Raw genomic sequence first — 19369 nt, 5'->3', positions numbered from 1 at the left:
TTAAATGGGATTAAAATGTCTGCTATAAATGCAGTATCTATTCATTTAAATGATTTGATGAGGGTTTTTTTTTTTTTAAACTATATGTCATTTCTTAGGGGTTTTTTTTGTCTTCCACCCTTTCTGATGCTTCAATGTCTTACAAAAACAAAACAAAAAAAATCTTGAAGATGTACACTGTAAAGACAGACTGAAACCTCTTCTTTTGCAGCTTGTGTAAATTTATTTATTTTTCATTAAAATATACACTCAAGACGAAGGGTAGCTAAATCATTTTTTTTTTTTAGTTACAGAAAGAGATCATATGTACACAGGTGCATTTGATTGTACAACAGAAAATTAATCATGTATTTATATATTTATATTACAAACGAAAAAATGCCATTTCCTCTCTTGTCTCCCGCATTAAGCATGCCTCCTCACCACCAAAAGTCTGTAACCCCCCCCGGCCAGTCTCTGGACACTTCCTCCTTTTGTAGCAGTTTAGTATGTGAGCTGAGTTAGTCTCCTGCAAGGGTCCTTGTTCATTTTTAGACCTGGGAATTTTTTTAGTGGATTTCACTGTTACCAGGGGGACCCGGGCTCATTAGCTTGGCATGGGAGGACCTAAGGCGTACTTTAACAGTGGTTTCTTAAATTATGCCTCACTGACAACTTTCTCTCCTTTTCTTTCATTTTTTTCCCTGACAGCTGTCACAGACTTTTGCTAGTGAGGTCAAGGAAAGTGAATAAGATTTTACACTGGATGCACTCCTACATTTTGCAGAAGCCGCTAAAATGATGGTCTTTTGCCTTAGTTTGACAACATATTGACAGATGCATTGTCATACATAGAGAGTTTAGACACTGCAGATTCACAATGGGGCCAAAACTCTTAAGATCCACTTTCAGAGTCGCTGCTTGAGCTTATGTTCAAAGAATGGGCAGGCACCATCACTTCAGAAAAAGTTAAAATGGGTACCAACTCTGTCTGCTGGTTAAATATCACAGTTGAAATGTCCAAATCCGAGGCTGGGGGGAGTTCAACTTTTTTTTAGCTTCAACCTTCAGCAGTTTGTTTGCAGAAACCTCAAGATAAAGGTTCAGAGAAATGGACTTTCAGCTGAAGTTTGAAGTTCCCAAATTACCAAAGCCGTCACAATCCCAACATCACTCAAGCCAAAAGACTCGGAAATATTGCCAATCCATCAGTAATAGGTACACGTACGAGTAATAGTACTAAAATCTAGTACACGTACTATGAACTTCTACAAACCTGTCCAACAGTGCAATGACAAAAGTACCACAGTCTCTTCATTAAATACAATATAATGCTCCATGAGAGCAAATGGCTTTTTGTTGGTATGTAACGGCCAAGCTTCACTGCATTCAAGTGTCTGGCACTGCCATCAGACACTCGCCATTGAGTAAATTAATAAATACTTGCTTTGAAGTCAGCTGAACCTGATAGGCTACCCACATTACTTCATATCCCACGGCAGTGTCCTGGGTGCGTCCTGTAATAAAATTTGCCCAGATTCAATTCTCCTTGGCTGAATGGAAGTGACCCATCTTTTCCATTGGGGGCAAAAAACAAAAAATAACTGGGCCATGTTGTGCAGCCTTCTTAAAGGCCATTTTTCTGTGTGTGGTTGGTCAAAGGTCATGCAAACACTGGACACAACACATTGCTGTCTCTGTAGCTTCTCTGTAACTGTGGCAGTTCTTTACACAGCACATGTTCATAACAGGATTTGGAGTTAATTCAGCTTCAATCCAGTAAAATCAGAAGCAAGCCTAAATTGTTCATTTCATTTACAGTTTTTTTTTCCCCAAGAGTCAAAAATTAAGTGTCCTCAATACGGAATACATGAAGAGTTTTGTTCCAAAATAAGATATCCACCATTTCACAAAAATGTTATCTACAGTTAAAAATGAGTGACAGCTTGAAAATAAAACATCCTCAGGTACCTTTGAGATAAGTAGCTCACTTAAATCCTTGGCTGACAAAAATGATAACACTTTTTTTTTAGAGGATGGAACATTTTAGATATATTTGATATTGAGATTGCAGTGCTGATATAGTTTTTTTCCCCCCACAAAATGAATATACAGTGTTTTGGAATAGAACTCTTCAAATAAAAGATATAGCCTTATCACTCGTTGAGCTGGCTGACTTGAAACTGAGCCGAAATGAATCATGTCAGTGACATGCTCACTGGTCTGGTAGCTACTTACATGCCTGGTAACGTATAAGCTTTCGTGTTGGCTTCAGATAGTTGAAAACATACGTGTATATCTTCAGATGGGCTTGACTAATCCGCCTTGCATGTTGTTTTGTCAGTTATGTTGCCACTTTGGAGTCATAAACACCTGAAGCTCTTTCAACTACTTAAAGCCACTGTATAGGCTACATAAGGTGTTTTTTTTTTTCTTTTCCAGGTATGCTTTAACAACAACGTGGGTTGCATTTACACAGTGGCACAAAATGAGATATTTAATCCATATGAGACAGGACTGGTGGTTGCCTAGAGGCTAGAGGAGCAGGCCTGTGACACGAAGATTGCCGGTTTGAGATCCTCAGAGTCTGAGAGAATCTGAGTAGGGAAAGTGGATGAGTCCTGCCCTCCCCTCCCTCAAAAACCACCACTGAGGTGCCTCTGAGCGACGCACTTGACATCCAACAGTTCCAGTGGGGCTGTTCATTGGCCAACAGTGGAAAAATTTTGGTTCTAGTGGCCAATTTCCAGTTTTGAGTGTGTGGAACAGTACGAGTGTCCTGGTTGAAAAAGCACGCATGCTCAGAAACTGAATAAATAAACACACAAAAAAAAAAAAAAAAAAAAAAAATCAAGACAGACATGATGCTCCCGTTGTTTAGCCTGCAATTTAAGAATTAGATCTTGGTTGCATAAGGTTAAAAACAGACTTTCTGTTCCTGTGCAAGAGGCAGTCTTCTGAGCAGTTCATACAAGCCTCTCCATAGACAGAGAGAGAAGGATCGCCCCCATGTGGGGAGGAAAGGTTAGTGCAATCTGAACCAAGTGGGCTGGACGGAGAAAATCACAGTCTCTCAGCAGTCTGCTTAGTCTGTAAACCGGGAAAGGGGTGGGATGGGGGGGGGGGTTATCTGTGCAACTTCAAGGATCTGTGTCTGTGCGTGTATCTCTTCGGGGCACTTGACAAGTCTCCAAATAAGTTAATTGTAGGGGAGAACTCCATTAGACGAAGCAGGATTGGTTGGTTTTTAAGGTAAGCCCCAATAACAAATCAAGCGCCACTCATTTAAGATATTACAAAGCAAATAAGGTCATCCTCAAACATTACTGGTTGGCTAGATGAAGAGGGGGAGGGATTCTGCGCGCCGATCATCCAGCATGATTAGTAGCAATGACTCCAGGGAGTGTCCAAGGTGCGCTTTATCTTTTTTGCCTTGTGTGTGTGATACCTGCGGAGGGGTGGGGTAACTTGTAGACAGCCTCCAGGGTGTTCAGGATGCGCTTGATGTTGACTCTTTGCAGCTGGGATGGGTTATTAGTTCCACACAGGTGGGGTTACTTGCAGATCGCTTCCAGGGCATCCAGGGTGCGTTTGATGTCGCGTATCTGAGCGGCCAGGGTGTGTATGGGCTGCATGGAGCGGTCCAGCTCCTCGCAGCGAGCCATCAGCGTGTACATTCCCTACAGGGCAAAGAAATATAAGACGAGCGACGACAAATGCAAATATCAAAAATAATGTAAAGACCACATGAAAAAGTGTTTTAACAGGGTTCACGCCACAGCATCAAAAATCAATTATATTTCCAAAGAAGAAAATTTTCACTGTTTAAACAACACATTCTTGGTTTAAAATAGTCTAGTTTCCTCTACTGTAATGCTGTAAATGTAATGCAGCAAGTCTGTGGGAAAAAAAAAAAAAATAACACATACAGCACATTCTTGAAAAAAGTCCAATTTGTAAAAAGGCCCAGTACTCCAAGTAACAGGAGAACAGTCTCATAAACCATGACATCATATGTCAAACTGAACTAGTATTTCAATTACAGTGTTCAGACGGCCTGAAGTGATGTGATTTGTCCAGTAATCTAGTTTACATGGATTTATTAAAGAAAAAGGTCCATTATTTGACCTTGCAGTACGTAAGCCAAGGCTGCTCATAAATGTTTAATCCTGTTACTGCAACATCACAATTTAATAAACTTAGTTGTTGCATGATGACAATTTATTTATCTTATTTTCATGCGATAATAGAAGGGTTTCCTCAAGACCACAAATGAAGCATGCTCGTGACTGCGGCTACAATTATTATGCTTATGTCCTTACCCCGAATCAAGGTAATCTCAAAAAGGGATGAACATGACAATTTAAATAGTCGGATTTTTGACTTCATCAGGAATTTTTAGTGTGCATGTAAAACGAGCATGCCCAGCAAACAACAATATGTTACAGTCTGTTATACCTTTATGCTCATGTCCACAGATTCTCCCAGGCTGTCTACTGAGTCTCTGTAGGTCTGAATGTAGCCAACACTCAGAGCTGTCATCTGGATGCAGAGAGAGAGAGAAAGAGAAAGAGAAAGAGGGAGAGAGAGAGACAGAGAGAGAGAGAGAGAGGAGGACAGAAATAGAAAAGGGGTGAGGAATGTGTGTGAGTGTGAGTGTCAGGGCATGAGAGCATGAAAGAAGGTATTGTGAGTGACAGTAAGAGATAACTCTGTGTGTGTGTGTGTGTGTGTGTGTGAGTGAGTGAGTGAGTGTGCATTTACGTCATCAGAATACAAAAGCAGCTGATAAAGGCATTATGATGCTCAGCGAGAAAGAACTGCGTCATTTCATCAATTAGATCAGGAATCAAAAAGGGGAACATCTGATGTCCCTTAAATTAACGAAACAAAAGTGAAACAGGCGGATTGAATTCCTCCGACATAAATGACAGATTCACTAATACCCTTTGTCTGATTCAATCACCACTGAGCTGTAAAAACTGACGTTAGAGAGTTGTAAAATAGAATATGCTACAAATCATTTAATCCTAGATCAAGTTGAGACATAGACAGTGGAGGTGCAGATTAACTAAGGGTAGATGTGCGTAATCGAGAGCTCAAAAACAAAATGATCACACACTCGTCTAAACTCAAACTGTTTCTCTGGACTGTCGCGTTGCCGTCACTCACGTTCTGGATGGTTCCGTTGAGGCTGCGCATCATCATCTCCACACTGTGCGCCACTTCCTGGGTGTGTCTCTGGAGGTCCACGAGGACGGCAGGATCGATGGGCGGGATGTCTGCTGGTCGCCGTGACGACCCCCGGCTCCGGTGGATGGGACCTGAGCAGTCCGCTGGGAAGAAACACACACACACACACACACTGAGGTATTAGAGAGATATGGAGCAAAACAGAGTGACACAAATGAGCCACAGGAAAAAATAAATATAGCATGATGCTGTTTTGTTGTTTTTTTTTAATTTATCAATTCTGGCACTGACAAGTTTTATTATACAAGATCATGAAATCCTTGCCAACACCCAGCCTTAATAGTCAAACACACACAGACGTTGCTATAATCCACATCGATTGGGATGCATGCACACACACCAGTTAAAAGTGACTAATAAGCATGGATAAGCACGTACGCAGGGAATGAGAGAAAGGTGAGAGACAAACACACACACACACACACACACACACACACAGGCTGAAGAATTACCCCACATTTGAAATTTGAGTTCTTGGATAGGGACAGTTGCTGGTTAATTTTGAGAAACACAAATCCCCGATGACGGGTGGACAGAAACACAGTTTCCATCTGTGAAAATGATTCCTGTCAGACGACAGCAGAGCCGCTGTTGTGTGTTCCTCTGGTCTAAACACAGTCTCTGAGTCATCGGGCCTAATTGAATCAGCAGGTAGAAGGAAGTAGCTGCGACAAAGGGCATATTGACTCTGCGTGCGTGTGTGTGTGTGTGTGTGTGTGTCTGTGTGTGTCAGGGGCTCAAAGTTAAAAAGCGTTTTAGTTGATGCTCTGATTCAGAGAAATTTAGTCTGTAGGGGTTCAGTGTTGTAAGAGAATTAAAGTTCAAGGTATTAATAAACAATTATTTTCATAATCCAGTGCCCATTGTGAGTAATTTTTAAGAGGAAAATTTCTAAAGACATTTGAGGACGTCACCTTGGGCTGTTGGAAATTGTGAGCCTCATTTTTCACTGTTTTACTGACTTTTATGGACCACACAACTAATCAAATAATCGACAAAAATAAACTACAGATTAACTGAAAATGAATGAATGAATGAATGAATGAATGAATGAATGATCAGGGTTCTGAGGGCAAAATGACTTGAAGTGGGGTTCTGGGGTACAGAACATGAAAAAGAACAAGAAAAATCCCAGGAATATGAAACTAAACGTCGTCTGGGATTTTGGATGGGATAATATCATGATATGGCAAACCTAAGTATTGTGTTGTCCTGGTTTTAAAGGCTAAAAGGTTTTAAAGTGAAAGATTCTCCCTTGTGAACTTAATGGACTGTTCTGGCTCTTGATTTACTCTACCTGCTTGGTCATCATATCCACATTACTTATGATTGTCATAAATTTCTAGTGCATAAATATATTATGAAATAGTCATTCCTAAACTATCATCACAGTATCAATATGGAGGCACTCAGGCAGAGATATTTTTCATATTTATTGTACCCATATGTCCCTCCTTTAGCTTCAGGGATGACACCTGTGACGTTCTGGTTGCAGGACGGTCTCTCTGACCACTAGACCACACTGCCATCCAGCAGGGACAACTGGGAGTAGTGGTAAGACTGATGGATCCTCCTTTCCATCATAATAAAACAAGCACCAATTCATTTGCTAAAACTAGAGCATCGATTCTGAATTAGTTCTTAATGGTTTGGGTATGACTCAAGCCATGCATAAATGATGAGAAAAACCTGACGAGGCCTCTTAGCCTCTGCAGGGGAAACCAGTATCTGGATATGATTGGAAATCAAACGCCCTGCACTGCAGTTTCAGGAGCGATGCCCATAAAAAAAATGCAATTAACCTCCTGAAATGGCACCTCTGCCTTCTCTTTCAGTGGAGGAAAATGAAATCATTCCCTATGTTAGTGCTCTCTGACCCTCAAATACCAACTTTAGTATAACACATGCAAGCTGCCTACGCTTAGCTCAGTGTGTTTACAAATCCTGTGAATGGATTCACAGTTACATTTGCAGAAAAGTGCAAAATAAGGAAACAAATGGAAACCCATGCAAAAACACAGATATGTAGACACACGTTTACTCATACAAACACAGAAACAACAACCCATGTGCCATTAACACAAATTCACACCAGCACACACACACACACACACACGCACGCACGTACACACAAACACACACACACACAGCATACAAACTTTTCCAAACACACAACAGGACTGGGGTTAATTCATGTGCACTCTAAAATGTCAAGTGAAATTTCCACTCATTTATTAAAGCTTTATCTCTCATTTATTTCCTCCAAAGTAGAAAAATGCAGACTTTCAATGTCTGCATTTTCAGAAAATCCATAATAATCATAAGTTCAAAGTTACTAGCTTCAGCCCCACACTCACAGTCACTGCAGTCCAGACTGGGCTTGGAGCTCATCTTGATCTTCTGCTCCAGGTTCTTGGTGATGAAGTGAGTCAGGTCTCCATCATGGCTGACCGTCCCCTCCAGCTCCAGAGCCGAGGAGATTGTGGCCCTCCGGCCCTCTGACTGGCCCCCTCTGCCCCCTCCACGAGCCCCTGAACCACCTGTTGACAACATGTAAACATTAGCTACATGCAGTCGTAAAATTACAGCTGCAATGGAGCACGGAGTATCTTCCCTGCAGGAAAAGCAGAGGCCAGCAGCAGCTGTTGCTGCGGTCCGGTCCTGTGAACCAGAGGAAGCTGGAGCCATTCAGTCCTCTGCCAGCTGCTGATAATTTGGACCGTGGTAACGCTGATTTAAAGCAGCCTTGGCTTGGTTTTGCCTTCAACAGAAATGGCTGGCTGACTTGCTAGCCCAAGTACAAATAAACACCGATAGCGCAAGAGCTCAAGTTTCCAAGTAGTAAATACAACTAGAGGGAGGACATGAAGGTTTTTTCTCAGCTGAAGTGCATGTTTATGGTTATAACAATATGGAATGAACACAATATTAGAGAGGGCTGTAACGGTAAACTCAGTTAGAAGCACCTGTGTGAGTACGAGAGCAAGAAATCCTGCGATGCTGATGTGAGGCCTGAACACCCAGACATATAAACCACACTGGCTCAGCTCAGCACTGCCGGGTGGCTGCACTGAAGATTCAGTGGTAATTTTTTCGTTTTTGAGGTTGATTACTATTTAGATTTTACGTGGGAAAATACAGTATCAGTTATTTGGTGTTTTATAGTTTATATTGAGTAAACTTTGTCTTACTTTCACGCTGGCGCTGAACTTCCAACACATTTATTTTGTTACAGTGTGTTGCTGCAACTGTAAATTAATTCCAAAACAAATTTTAATATTTTGTTATTTCATCATGAATACTGTTACCACAAAGTTACCCTGAAATATTGTGATGTTATTTTAAAGCCATATGACCCACCCCTAGTGACTTGTATGTGGACTGTGTTGATAATTGTTCAAATATAAAAGTACCTCCACAGGCTTGGCTGATCTCGTCCAGGCTCTTGCTGTCCTGCATGCCCCGGACGATGCGGTCCCTCTCAGGCACGTTGCGGACTCGGACCTGCGCCATGATGTGGGGGGGGCAGGGGCTGCTGTCTGAAGGAAGGAGGGGAGGCGGAGGAGAGGAAGACGAGGCGCTGCTGTAGTCCGGGGCTGAGGAAGAGTAGTGCCGCGAAAACTGAAACAGAGGAAAGGAGGTGAAAGGGGAACAAAGCTGAAGGAAATAGAAACTGCTTGTTCAATCACAGCAGCAAAACTGGAGAAAAAGTCTGCAGCGTCATAATGGCATCAAAAAGTCCTAGATCTTTTGTTTCTAGAAGTGGTAAAGACATTTTCATGCACAACAGTGTAGCCAGAGGCATGCAGCATCACATAGCCAGGCTAAACTCTGTTTTCCATGTTGATGAGACCAGGGCAAGGATCTAAATTTAAAGAATTAGCTCAGAAAAATTAATAAGTTTGCATTTTTATACTGGCCCCAACACTTTAACTCCAATACTACAGGTACTCCTGAAACAATTAATCCATGAGTCAAATGACAGAAAAGCAATCAATAATAATTTTAGAAAAAAAAAAAAGGCCAAACATTTGCTGATTTCAGCTTGACTAAGATCAAAAAGATGCTACGATGTGCTTACTTTTCTCCATTCACATCATTAAAAATAAAATTAATTCTTTCTCATTTTTTTTTTTATTTGGCAGCTGGTCAGACTAAGGAATAATAATTGATTGATTTAATAAACAATGGTAATAATCATGAGTTTCAGCCCTAATAAGAGGATGCTGGTATTGACAATACCAGCAGCCCACAATAAAATTTACTTGGGTTTGAATCGTACTCATGACATTTGAGGAGTGTTTGCCTCTCTCACCCATCACATTCCCTTCACTCTGCTCGGTACACAATCTAATAAAGCTGAAATGTCAAAAAAATAATCTCACAGTCCACTCCATGTCTGTGCCTCCTCCTGCGTGCTGCTTCCCACACTCTCTCTCCATCTTCTCGTCCTCCTCCTCGTCCTGTTTCTCCTTCTCTCCATCTTCCTCCAGTGCCTCTTGACTCTCTGTCTGTGTTTGCTGTCTGTCTGCGCCGGCAGGGCGTCCTCGCTGAGAAGAGTCTTTGGAGTCTGTGTGCTGTGTCGAGTTCCCTGGCAGAGCTTCACCGGGAGCCGTAACGGTATCCGAGGCCTCTGACAGCTTTGTGTCTTTGGGACCCGACTCTGAGTCTCCTGTGCAGGTGGCAGTCGGGAGGGAGGGGTCAAGTGCACCTGAAGCGTGTAATGACTTCACATGCAACTGAGAGTCCAACTTGGATGACAAATTAAAGTCTGTTTCTACATCTAAGTGACCTTCTCCATCATAAACTCTCCTTTCCACATCCACGTTGTTCTCCGTGTCTGAGAGGGATCCCTCGTCTGATCCCTCCACAGGACAGGGCACTCTGCTCCCCCCATATTTCAGCGGGAGCGGGGTGTGAGGGCCATTCTCACTGTGGGGCTCTGCAGAGATGTGTGTTGCAACCCCGTTGGCTGCTTCTGGCACTTCTGTGCCAGTCACAGGGGAGAGACTCATCCCTCCACCTGCTAGGGAAGGAAGACACAACTTCAGGAAAAAAATAACCAATCATAGGACACAGATATATAGAAGGGGTGGGGAAAAATTGATTCATTTAAGTATAGTGATTCTTTCTTTCTTTTTGTGGCCTGTTGTAAAATGGTGTGTTTGTGCAGACTGGGGCCTAAACAGTCTTGGAGCTGCATCAGTTGGCTTTGACTGAGAAGCTGAGACTCTTGTGGATTCAATGAGCCACATTTGATTCATGTGTGATGATGTTGGCCCCCATAGCAGCCATTTCACTGAAGCAAGACCCTTTTTTTTTAAACTTGATGTCACTGTATAAAATGACCTATAGTGACCTCTAGGATAATCACAGCCTCATGAAAAAAAATCCCAATAAATCGTAAAATCGAATCGCAATACTTGTAGAATGACAATGATAATGTATTACATATCAAAACAACACACAAGTATCATGAAAGTACCAAATTAGGAGATAAGTATATCTTCCCAGCCCTAATATATAATCTCTGTGTTTTCTCTCAGGTGCTGATTTGAGCAGGGAAAATTACCCGTGTGATCTGACATGCCTTTCACATATTTATTCTCTGAACCAGCAATATACATGCTAGAGTAAGCACTGGAGTTTGCCTATAAGCTTTACACTGGTCTCCTACATGAATGAAAGCAGGCATTCAAAAAGCACTGGACCCTGGAAAGCTTCACTTTTAGGAAGGAAGGGGTGTGGGGTGTGTGAGGCTAAACTGGGATTATGACAACTCAGTTTCACTTCCACAGCTGAAGATGTGTTTCAGGACATATACACTACTCACAAAAAGTTAGGGATATTTGGCTTTTGGGTGAAATTTATGGAAAATATAAAAAGTTCACGCTACAGTGATATTATATCATGAAAGTAGGGCATTTAAGTAGAAGCATACACTGGTGATTTCCTCATCTCAAACAATTTCTTGAAACAAAAGCCAACAACAGTGGTGGATATACCACAACAAAAAATGTCAGTGTTAATAACTTGTCATGTGCCCTTGAGCATTAATTACAGCTTGACAACGACGTCTCATGCTGTTCACAAGTCGACTTATTGTCTGCTGAGGCATGGCATCCCACTCTTCTTGAAGGGCGGCCCTCAGGACATTGAGGTTCTGGGGTACAGAGCTCCGAGCCTCTACACGGCGACTCAGCTGATCCCATAGGTTTTCTATGGGATTCAGGTCTGGAGAAAGTGCAGGCCACTCCATCTGAGGTACCCCAGTCTCCAGCAGCCGTTCCCTAATGATACGACCTCGATGAGCTGGAGCATCAAACACCTGATGTGAATTTTGCCGTTAAACTCCTTGTTAGAGAGCAGCAACTTGTGCAAAAAGTACTGAAACATTGAACAGTTGGACATGTGCATTCAAAAGTTTACAGAAGGTCACATTAAATTCACCTGTAAAGGTTATAATGCATTTTAGGTTCATCCTGAAATTTCACCCGAAAGCCGAATATCCCTAACTTTTTGTGAGTAGTGTATATGTCTCTCAACTTCCCTGATTCTCAGCCTTGAACTGAAACGTGATGTGTCCAAGACACTCCTGTCTCCTTTTGACATTTGTCCCAGTTTGTCCCAGTTTGAACAGAGCAGATTAATCCAGTAACCATCCCTATGAAGCTTTGATATTATTAACCTTATAGCTGCTATTAAACACACCAGCTGTGGTTGTGAAGGACAGCTGTGACATTTCCTGACTGTCTGTAACAGCCTGAAGATGAGATGACGTCACACTGGGCTGCTGTCACTAGCTCAGACAGTTAGCATCACTGTTTGTGCTAGCTAGCGCCGGCTGTCACTGTAAATAAAACACATTATTGATTATTGTGAGGCATAAACACGGTTGACGGGCATAAGCTACACTGGATTCAATCAAATAGACCAAAAAAAATGATGAATATGATTATAGGAGACACTCAATTGGATGCAAACGTCAAGGAAGTTGACACAGTGCTGTCATTAGCCGCTAGCAGATAAACGCTGTGTTGTTGACTGCTGTTAGCGCGAAACGGCTAACGTTAGCCGGCGAGGCCTCGACAGCAAAATATCTTTTTTACAGCTCGCTTGTTACGGTCTCATCAGGATAATAACACCACGCAGGTTGTATTATGTTGCCGTTCATGCTTCTCTATCGTTTCGGGTGATGCAATCGTCAAAAAATGCGTAATTTGGTGGAGAAAACTCTTACCAGACAGTGCAGTCTCTGTTCTGAAAAATGTAAGCAACAACTGAGGTCCGTCCGCGAAATCCGTCCCTGTGCATTGTGGTGCAGATCGCACAGGTTCCGCTTGGCCAAGAATATTTACAGTCATATAAATAAATGCAGTCACCGGATTTCACTGGCTGTGATTCAAAATACTGACATCAACTTTATTTTCATTTATTTATTTTTAACATGTGCTATGTTGTAGAGTATGACAGGTGCTGACACAAAATTGTTTTATGTGGTGTAAGGTGTCATTAAGGTATCATTGTCTTTCTTTGCATTGAAATATCTTATGTCTTATGTCTCTAATCAACATGTGCGTCTTACATGATGGAAATGTGGTCATTTGGACACATCATCATCATCCTCATCATCATCATCCTCATCATCTTGCCTCCTCCTGCATTTATCCCTCTCCCCTACAGATGGAGACAAACACCACGGCCCCTAACTCTTTTTCTACTGAGAGCTGAGTTGCATTGGTAACCATCTGCCTTGTGGAAAATGTCCTTGAGCAAGGCACTGAGTCTCCTCCAGCTCTGTGGGTGACCTCTGACCTCCCAGTGTCAAACAAAAAACACTTCCCATATAAGGATCAGTTAAAACATGATTAAAAAAAATAATAATAATAAAATAAATAAATAATAAAATAAATAAACAACAACAACAACAACAATAATAATAATAATAATAATAATATTTTATTATTAGAATATTTTTCTACGGAGGGTGTAGCTCAATAAAACCAGGCAATCAGCTGAAAAACAAACAACAGAGGCAGAAAAATATGTAGAAACAAAGAAAGCCATAAAAATGTACAACAAAGAATGGCATGATAACAATAAAATATGTAAAAGAACAGAATAAAAGAATAAAGCAAAGACAGCGTGACAGTTGGCTAAAAGCAGTGTTGAATAAATAAGGTTTAATTTGTCAATTAAAAATGTTCACAGAGCTTGCTGCATCTCTTATAGCTCTTGAGAAGAGAATTTCATATTTTCAGTGCATACTTAAAAAAAGCCTGAGGTGCTGATTTTCTTATTTATGTGACAGTTTGGGTTTAAAAACAAAATTTTAAAAACAGCAGCAGAGGATCTAAGAGGCCATGAAGGATTATAAAACGTTAAATTAGTCATGTAGGCCGATCCCAAACTATTAAGAAATCAAATCCTAAAAGACACAGGGAGCCGATGCAGGTTAACTAAAACCGGTGTGATCTGCTCTTTCTTTTTTTAACTTTGCAGAAATGTCTCCCAGGTGTAAGAAAAAAATAACAAAGCAACAAGAAGAGGCTGATTCTACTGTCTACAGCCTGCAGTGCATGAGCTTCCTTCACATAACGCTCAGCCTCGGGCCTCTGAGGCTGCGGTCTCTCAACTGGAGGCTGATTTCACACGGTGCGCCTGAGCCACGTAAACATTCAGTCACCTGCTCGTCTGCGGTACCTGCAGGGCAGAGTGTGTCTCCCCGCACAAAACACGAGTTGTGTCGACGTTCACATGATGACACAATAACCGGTCTTGTGCTCAACGTGTAAGTGACAACTCTGAATTTGTTTGCTTGTTTATTAGCACATGCTGATCATCCCCCTGCCGCAGTGTAAAAGGACCATGGAGATTTCTGTACATTAATTTACCCACTGAGTCCCCGGCAGTACGTAAAGAGGCAGGGAGAAACACTGGAAAGGCCATAACTGGAGATGTGTGATTCACTTTAATGTGGAAATTTGGATGATTGTTTTTATCAAATGAATGAATGAATGAATGAATATACAGACAAACAAACTAGCAAACAAAACATGACTGAATAAATAAGACAGAAATACACGTAACATAACATAATTTAACTCATGATTGAGTTAAATTATGTTATGTTAAGTTGTCCTTTATTAAAACCTGTAGGGAAATTTGATCCTTGCATCTGACCCATCCTGCTTATTGTGATCGATTAATAACCCTTATGAAAAAGTCACATGTGAAATATGCCTTTTCACATGTACTGCATCATTGCACATCACTGCACATCATCCTGTATGTAATTGTATAGTGTTGTTATGGTTTGGTTGTTTATTTTTTTCTCCCCCCTTCTTTTTTCTCTTTTGTTATTTAATTTATGTCTATTTGCACTGCTTACTTTTCTATTTGCACTGCTTACTTTTCTATTTGCACTGTTTACTTGTCTACTTTATTTTATCACCCTTTTCCTGTTTTGTCTTTTGTTATTTAATTTATGTAAATTAAGAGAGAGCAAAGTTTATCAGAGTCAAATTACTTGTATGTGAACGCATACTTGGCCAATACAGCTGATTCTGATTCGGATGTACAAATTTGAATTTCACACGTGGATGCCACATTTTTCACATGTGAGCTGACAATTTTGCATGAGAAAAGAAAACACGGTTCAACGTAAACTTTAACCTTTCACATGTGATTTGCTTTTGCCAGGTGAAATAATCACATGCGGTTGCAGATCACATGTGGAAAAAACAACATGAAAATCACATGTGGTTGAGGATCACATGTGTTCCAAAACCACATGCGGTTTATTTCACATGTGATTTTTTTTCATAAGGAAAATAAATATCAGACAAACAAACATGGGATTAACTACATGTGCAACACATCAACATGCCTTTTATTAAAAAAACTGCACTTTTACAGGGCACATGCACCGAAGCATACGTGCAGATACACACTCACACACACACAGACACTCACAGCATGTTTATTTGAAGCATCGACTGGGAAATCATCTCTGCTGGTAATAAGACACAAACCAATATCATATAATTCTTGTTTTTGGAAAACATGGTGAGATTTTTGAAGGCTCCTCTCGGTGGCATGTGGAAAACAGCTCATTTTGCAAACTGGTGTCTCATTATCCCTCGCAGTTACAGGAAATTAGGGCAAGATTCACTGTTGTGTCTGTTTCAATCAGCCATCACCACGATGTGCCTCTTTTTCTTCATAAACCATTGATTAGCTGGGGAAGTGTGTTTGAAATTATTTAAATTGATGGTGAAGTGACTGGAAGGAGGCTTAAATAATGAGTAAGGCTCGGTTTGCCCTATCTGCCTCTGTAGTGGAAGCCAGGCCCGCATCTGTGGCTTTCTGAGCCTTTGAATGTGGTCGAAAATCACAAACACTGCTGGAGAGGAGGAGAGACGATCTGAAACCGCTCTGTCGCCACATCTTAGGATCTTGTAAAATTTCAAATGTGCCCCACACATCATGGCCAGCTGCTCCCCTCTCTCTCTGCGGGGATTCGAGCCCTGTTCTCTGCCGTTTGCTGCCTCCCCTTTTCTGTCTGACATCAAAGCCAGGCATTTACCTAAAGAGAGTCAGACCGCTGAAAGCCGCAGTGTTTTCCAGGGGTTCCCATGCACAATGCTCCGTCGCCACCTTGACCCTCACAAAAGAAATCACTGCGAAAATGAAGCTATTTCGAGGTGCACATTAAGCCGCCACAACAAAGAAAACACTTGGGAAAATGAGAGATACAAAGCAAATTGAAAGCATTTGATTTGACACAGATGTGGCGCCTACGATGACTAAAGCAGCTTCACATGACGGCCCCCCGAATGACGGTGAGAAATTCACTTCTGAGGACATGAACAGCCGCCTAAGCCGACACGCGGTGAGTCCAGGGGCCTGTTTCATTTGCAAGGAAGCTTCCTGTCACCTTGGTGCCTGGTGACGTTCCTGCTTAGGGACCTATTTTGTCTAAAAAGGTGAGATTAGCTGCATCACATGATTAGTGCAGAATTCCACATACTCTGGTTTTGCTGATTTCCATAGTAATCAAGCCTCTTGTTATGTAACACAGTGCAGCACGACATAACCCAGCATAAAGTAACCAAACGAAATGCAGCATGACATAATAGAACTGGGCGATATGGTCAAAAAAATAAAATATTGATTTTTTTTTCAAACATTTGACTATTCACTATTCTAGATTTTTCTTGTTTCAGTTGCAACTAATTGATGGGATCTTTGCAGGCATGATTATACTGGACTGGTGGTTTGTGCATGATTTTTCTAGACATACATGCTCTGTGTATTTGAATGCATTGGGGCTTATTTAACAGAGAGCTCAGCAGCCACTGTACCATTAAAACAGACACAAACAAATCTCAATTTTGCGACTGAGGCATTTCATTGCATTGATTTAACACATAAACTTGAATTAAGCAATTTAATCGATTTATCGCCCAGCTCTTACACACAACAAAGCATAACACAATGCAATGTGACGTGACACGAAACCACATGTAGGCGCACCCTAATGTTAGCTACGTTATGGTTACCTTGGTTTAAGTTTACATTTAATAAACTACAGTCCTAAAATCACCTTTAACCATTAAAATAACCGGATGAAAGGGTTTTTGCTTGATTGCACGGTCTTATGAAATATCTTACGCGGCAGGGAGCCACTTGCTGTTTCCTTGACGTTTCCCTAAATCAATAAACCCAATGTGGATTTATGCTTCCTACTCAGCAACATCAACTTCCAACCTGCTGATGTTTCACAAGGAGCAGCGGCCAAGGAAATACTGGCTCGAATGCATAGGGTAAAGACATTATTAACTTCTGCCGTCTATGAACAGAACTGCATGCAACCACAATGTCCACTGTCATTAGTCTGAGATGCATGTAAAACTGAAAATCTGAGGTGGTCGACTGCAAACGTCAGTCTTAAGCATGAGCAGGCAGTTTCGTCCGGAAAAAGTCCATGAGAACTTCACTACGGTCAGGTTCAGTGCCGAAACCCGTTATTACACATAAAAAGGCACTTTAGTGGGTGAAGTGGTGCAAAAAAACACAGTCACTGGTCGACTGAGCCGCGGAAAAAGAGCCATATAGTTAGATGAGTCATTCAATGTGGCAAATGCCAAAAAAAGCCTGCATGGCCAAGTGCTTGTTTCCTACAACGAAGGGCTCTGTTAATGGTGTTGGGTGTATTTTCCTGACCTGCTGGAAGTCGTCCGAAACCCTTATTTTGCGAGGAAAATGCCAAAACATACAAAGCCATTTTGAGTGATCATGTTTATCCCGCAGCTGAAGCGTTTCTTTCCGACAGTAATTGACATGGATTCCTCCGGGATGAAAAGGCCTCTCTATCTGCGGAGCTCTCCTTGCCAATGGACGGTTTCATGAGCATGAAAACAATGCAAACCGCACAACCATGGCCATCCCAGTCGTCACCAGATCCGAACTCGTTTGAGCACTTATGTCAGATGCTGGAGCGGCGCCTGACACAACATTTTCCACCACCATCAACAAAACACCAAAACATGGAATTTCTTGCAGAGGATACGCGGAGAAACTTTGCCAGGGCGCTCTCTAGTGTTTCTGGCATCTTGTGGTTCCCTCGAGCCCCGCTGAGACACTTCATGTTGGTGTGGTTTCCTTTACTTTGGCAGTGATCTGTCGCTGACGACGCAGATTTTAAAAGGGAGAGGCAGAGAGTTTCTTCTGTTTCGGTTGCTCTCTTATTAAATCAAGCAACGTCTGTCCACTTTGACACTGGAATAAATCTGACTGGAATCAAATTGGTTCGTCTGAAAATAAAAGAAATCCCCAAGGAATACTTTATGTTTTTACGAGACTGGCCTGCTGGTCAAGTACCCATTAAAGGGATAGTTAAGATTTAAGGACAGATGGTGGTATGGCCTTGGTTCCTCACCACAACTGTTACTGATGCTTGGAGTAGCTCCTGAGGCAAATCCTTGGGTGCTGAGATTTGGCAGGTGGTCTTCAAAATAAGGGCACCAAAGAGGGGAAGATGGTCTATAGTTTCCAGTGTGAGGTGACCAGATTTTCGAGAGCAAATCCACAGACATTTGTGATTGCTGACAAATAGACATATTCCAGCCTCTGACGGAAATTATATCCCCCCCTAAAATGTTCACTGAATCACTGAAATTCTGAGATTGATGCAGCAGCACTGACCTGACATTTAAATATATCATTTTAATACGTTGATTTTTTGGGGGATTTTTTTTTTTTTTTTATCCCTTCTTGTAATTTTTGCAACTTTTTTTTGCTAATACTTTGCTATTTTTGCTCATTTACTAATCGTCTTTTTTCCAAATGTTTGTGAACAGAATCAAGTGAATTTGACCCAGTGTCACTGATCTGGTGCGAAACTTGTCCAAAGTCTGCCCATTAAGGATCTGTCTTTCACTTTTGTAATACAGTTGTCCCTTGCTATAACGCGGTTCACCTTTCGCGGCCTCGCAGTTTCGTGGATTTTTTTAGTGCAATTTCGCATGCTTTTTTTTTTTTTTTTTTTTACAGCGCATTGTGTTCTGCGTCCTGATTGGCTAAGGGAGAGCCCGCTCATTGTGTTCTGCGTCCTGATTGGCTAAGGGACTGTAGACCATTGTCAATCAATCTCCTCCGTGCCGTGTCTCCTGTACAGTACAGAATGCGTTCATTCTATAATACTGGACTTATTTTTCTACGAAGGTTTGAACTTTGAGAGTTTAAACAAGAGAGAAAAGTGAGAAAATGTTAATGCCTGTCTGAGAAAAGTGTATAAAGTGTGTAGTGAGGGGTTTTACAGCCTTAAAACATCTAGAATAATTGTAAAAAATAACTACTTCGCGGATTTCGCCTATTGCGGGTTATTTTTAGAACGAAACTCCCGCGATAAACGAGGGACCACTGTAGCCAGTTAGCAACAAAAAGGAAAACTTTTCACTTGCCATAACACAAGTTCATTTTCAAGCAGAACAGAATCACAAGACGTCAGCTGGTAACACCACTGCAATCTAGATTTGAAATCATCAAATCTGGGGACTGTCCCTTTAAAACAGGGATGTTTGATCACCCTGTTATCCAGTGTGCAGTAATCCTCCTGCGTTCTGCAATGCAC

General features: G+C 41.5%; 1 protein-coding gene across 1 annotated transcript; it reads right to left on the bottom strand.

The window, feature by feature from the left end:
* Nucleotides 1–209: 209 nt before the first annotated feature.
* borcs6 (BLOC-1 related complex subunit 6) lies at nucleotides 210–12553 on the bottom strand. Its single transcript, XM_030055741.1, has 7 exons — nucleotides 12473–12553; nucleotides 9618–10258; nucleotides 8646–8853; nucleotides 7590–7772; nucleotides 5152–5315; nucleotides 4438–4521; nucleotides 210–3659 (listed from the first exon to the last, which is right to left on the bottom strand). Exons 2-7 carry the CDS (start codon nucleotides 10245–10247, stop codon nucleotides 3534–3536), a joined length of 1395 nt encoding a protein of 464 aa, XP_029911601.1. The 5' UTR covers nucleotides 10248–10258; nucleotides 12473–12553; the 3' UTR covers nucleotides 210–3533.
* Nucleotides 12554–19369: the final 6816 nt, after the last annotated feature.

The sequence above is a fragment of the Myripristis murdjan genome, chromosome 7 (assembly GCF_902150065.1).
Source record: "Myripristis murdjan chromosome 7, fMyrMur1.1, whole genome shotgun sequence".
Taxonomy (NCBI): domain Eukaryota; kingdom Metazoa; phylum Chordata; class Actinopteri; order Holocentriformes; family Holocentridae; genus Myripristis; species Myripristis murdjan.
Note: the sequence above shows the minus strand (reverse complement) of the source record. Positions and strands in the feature narration are given on the sequence as shown.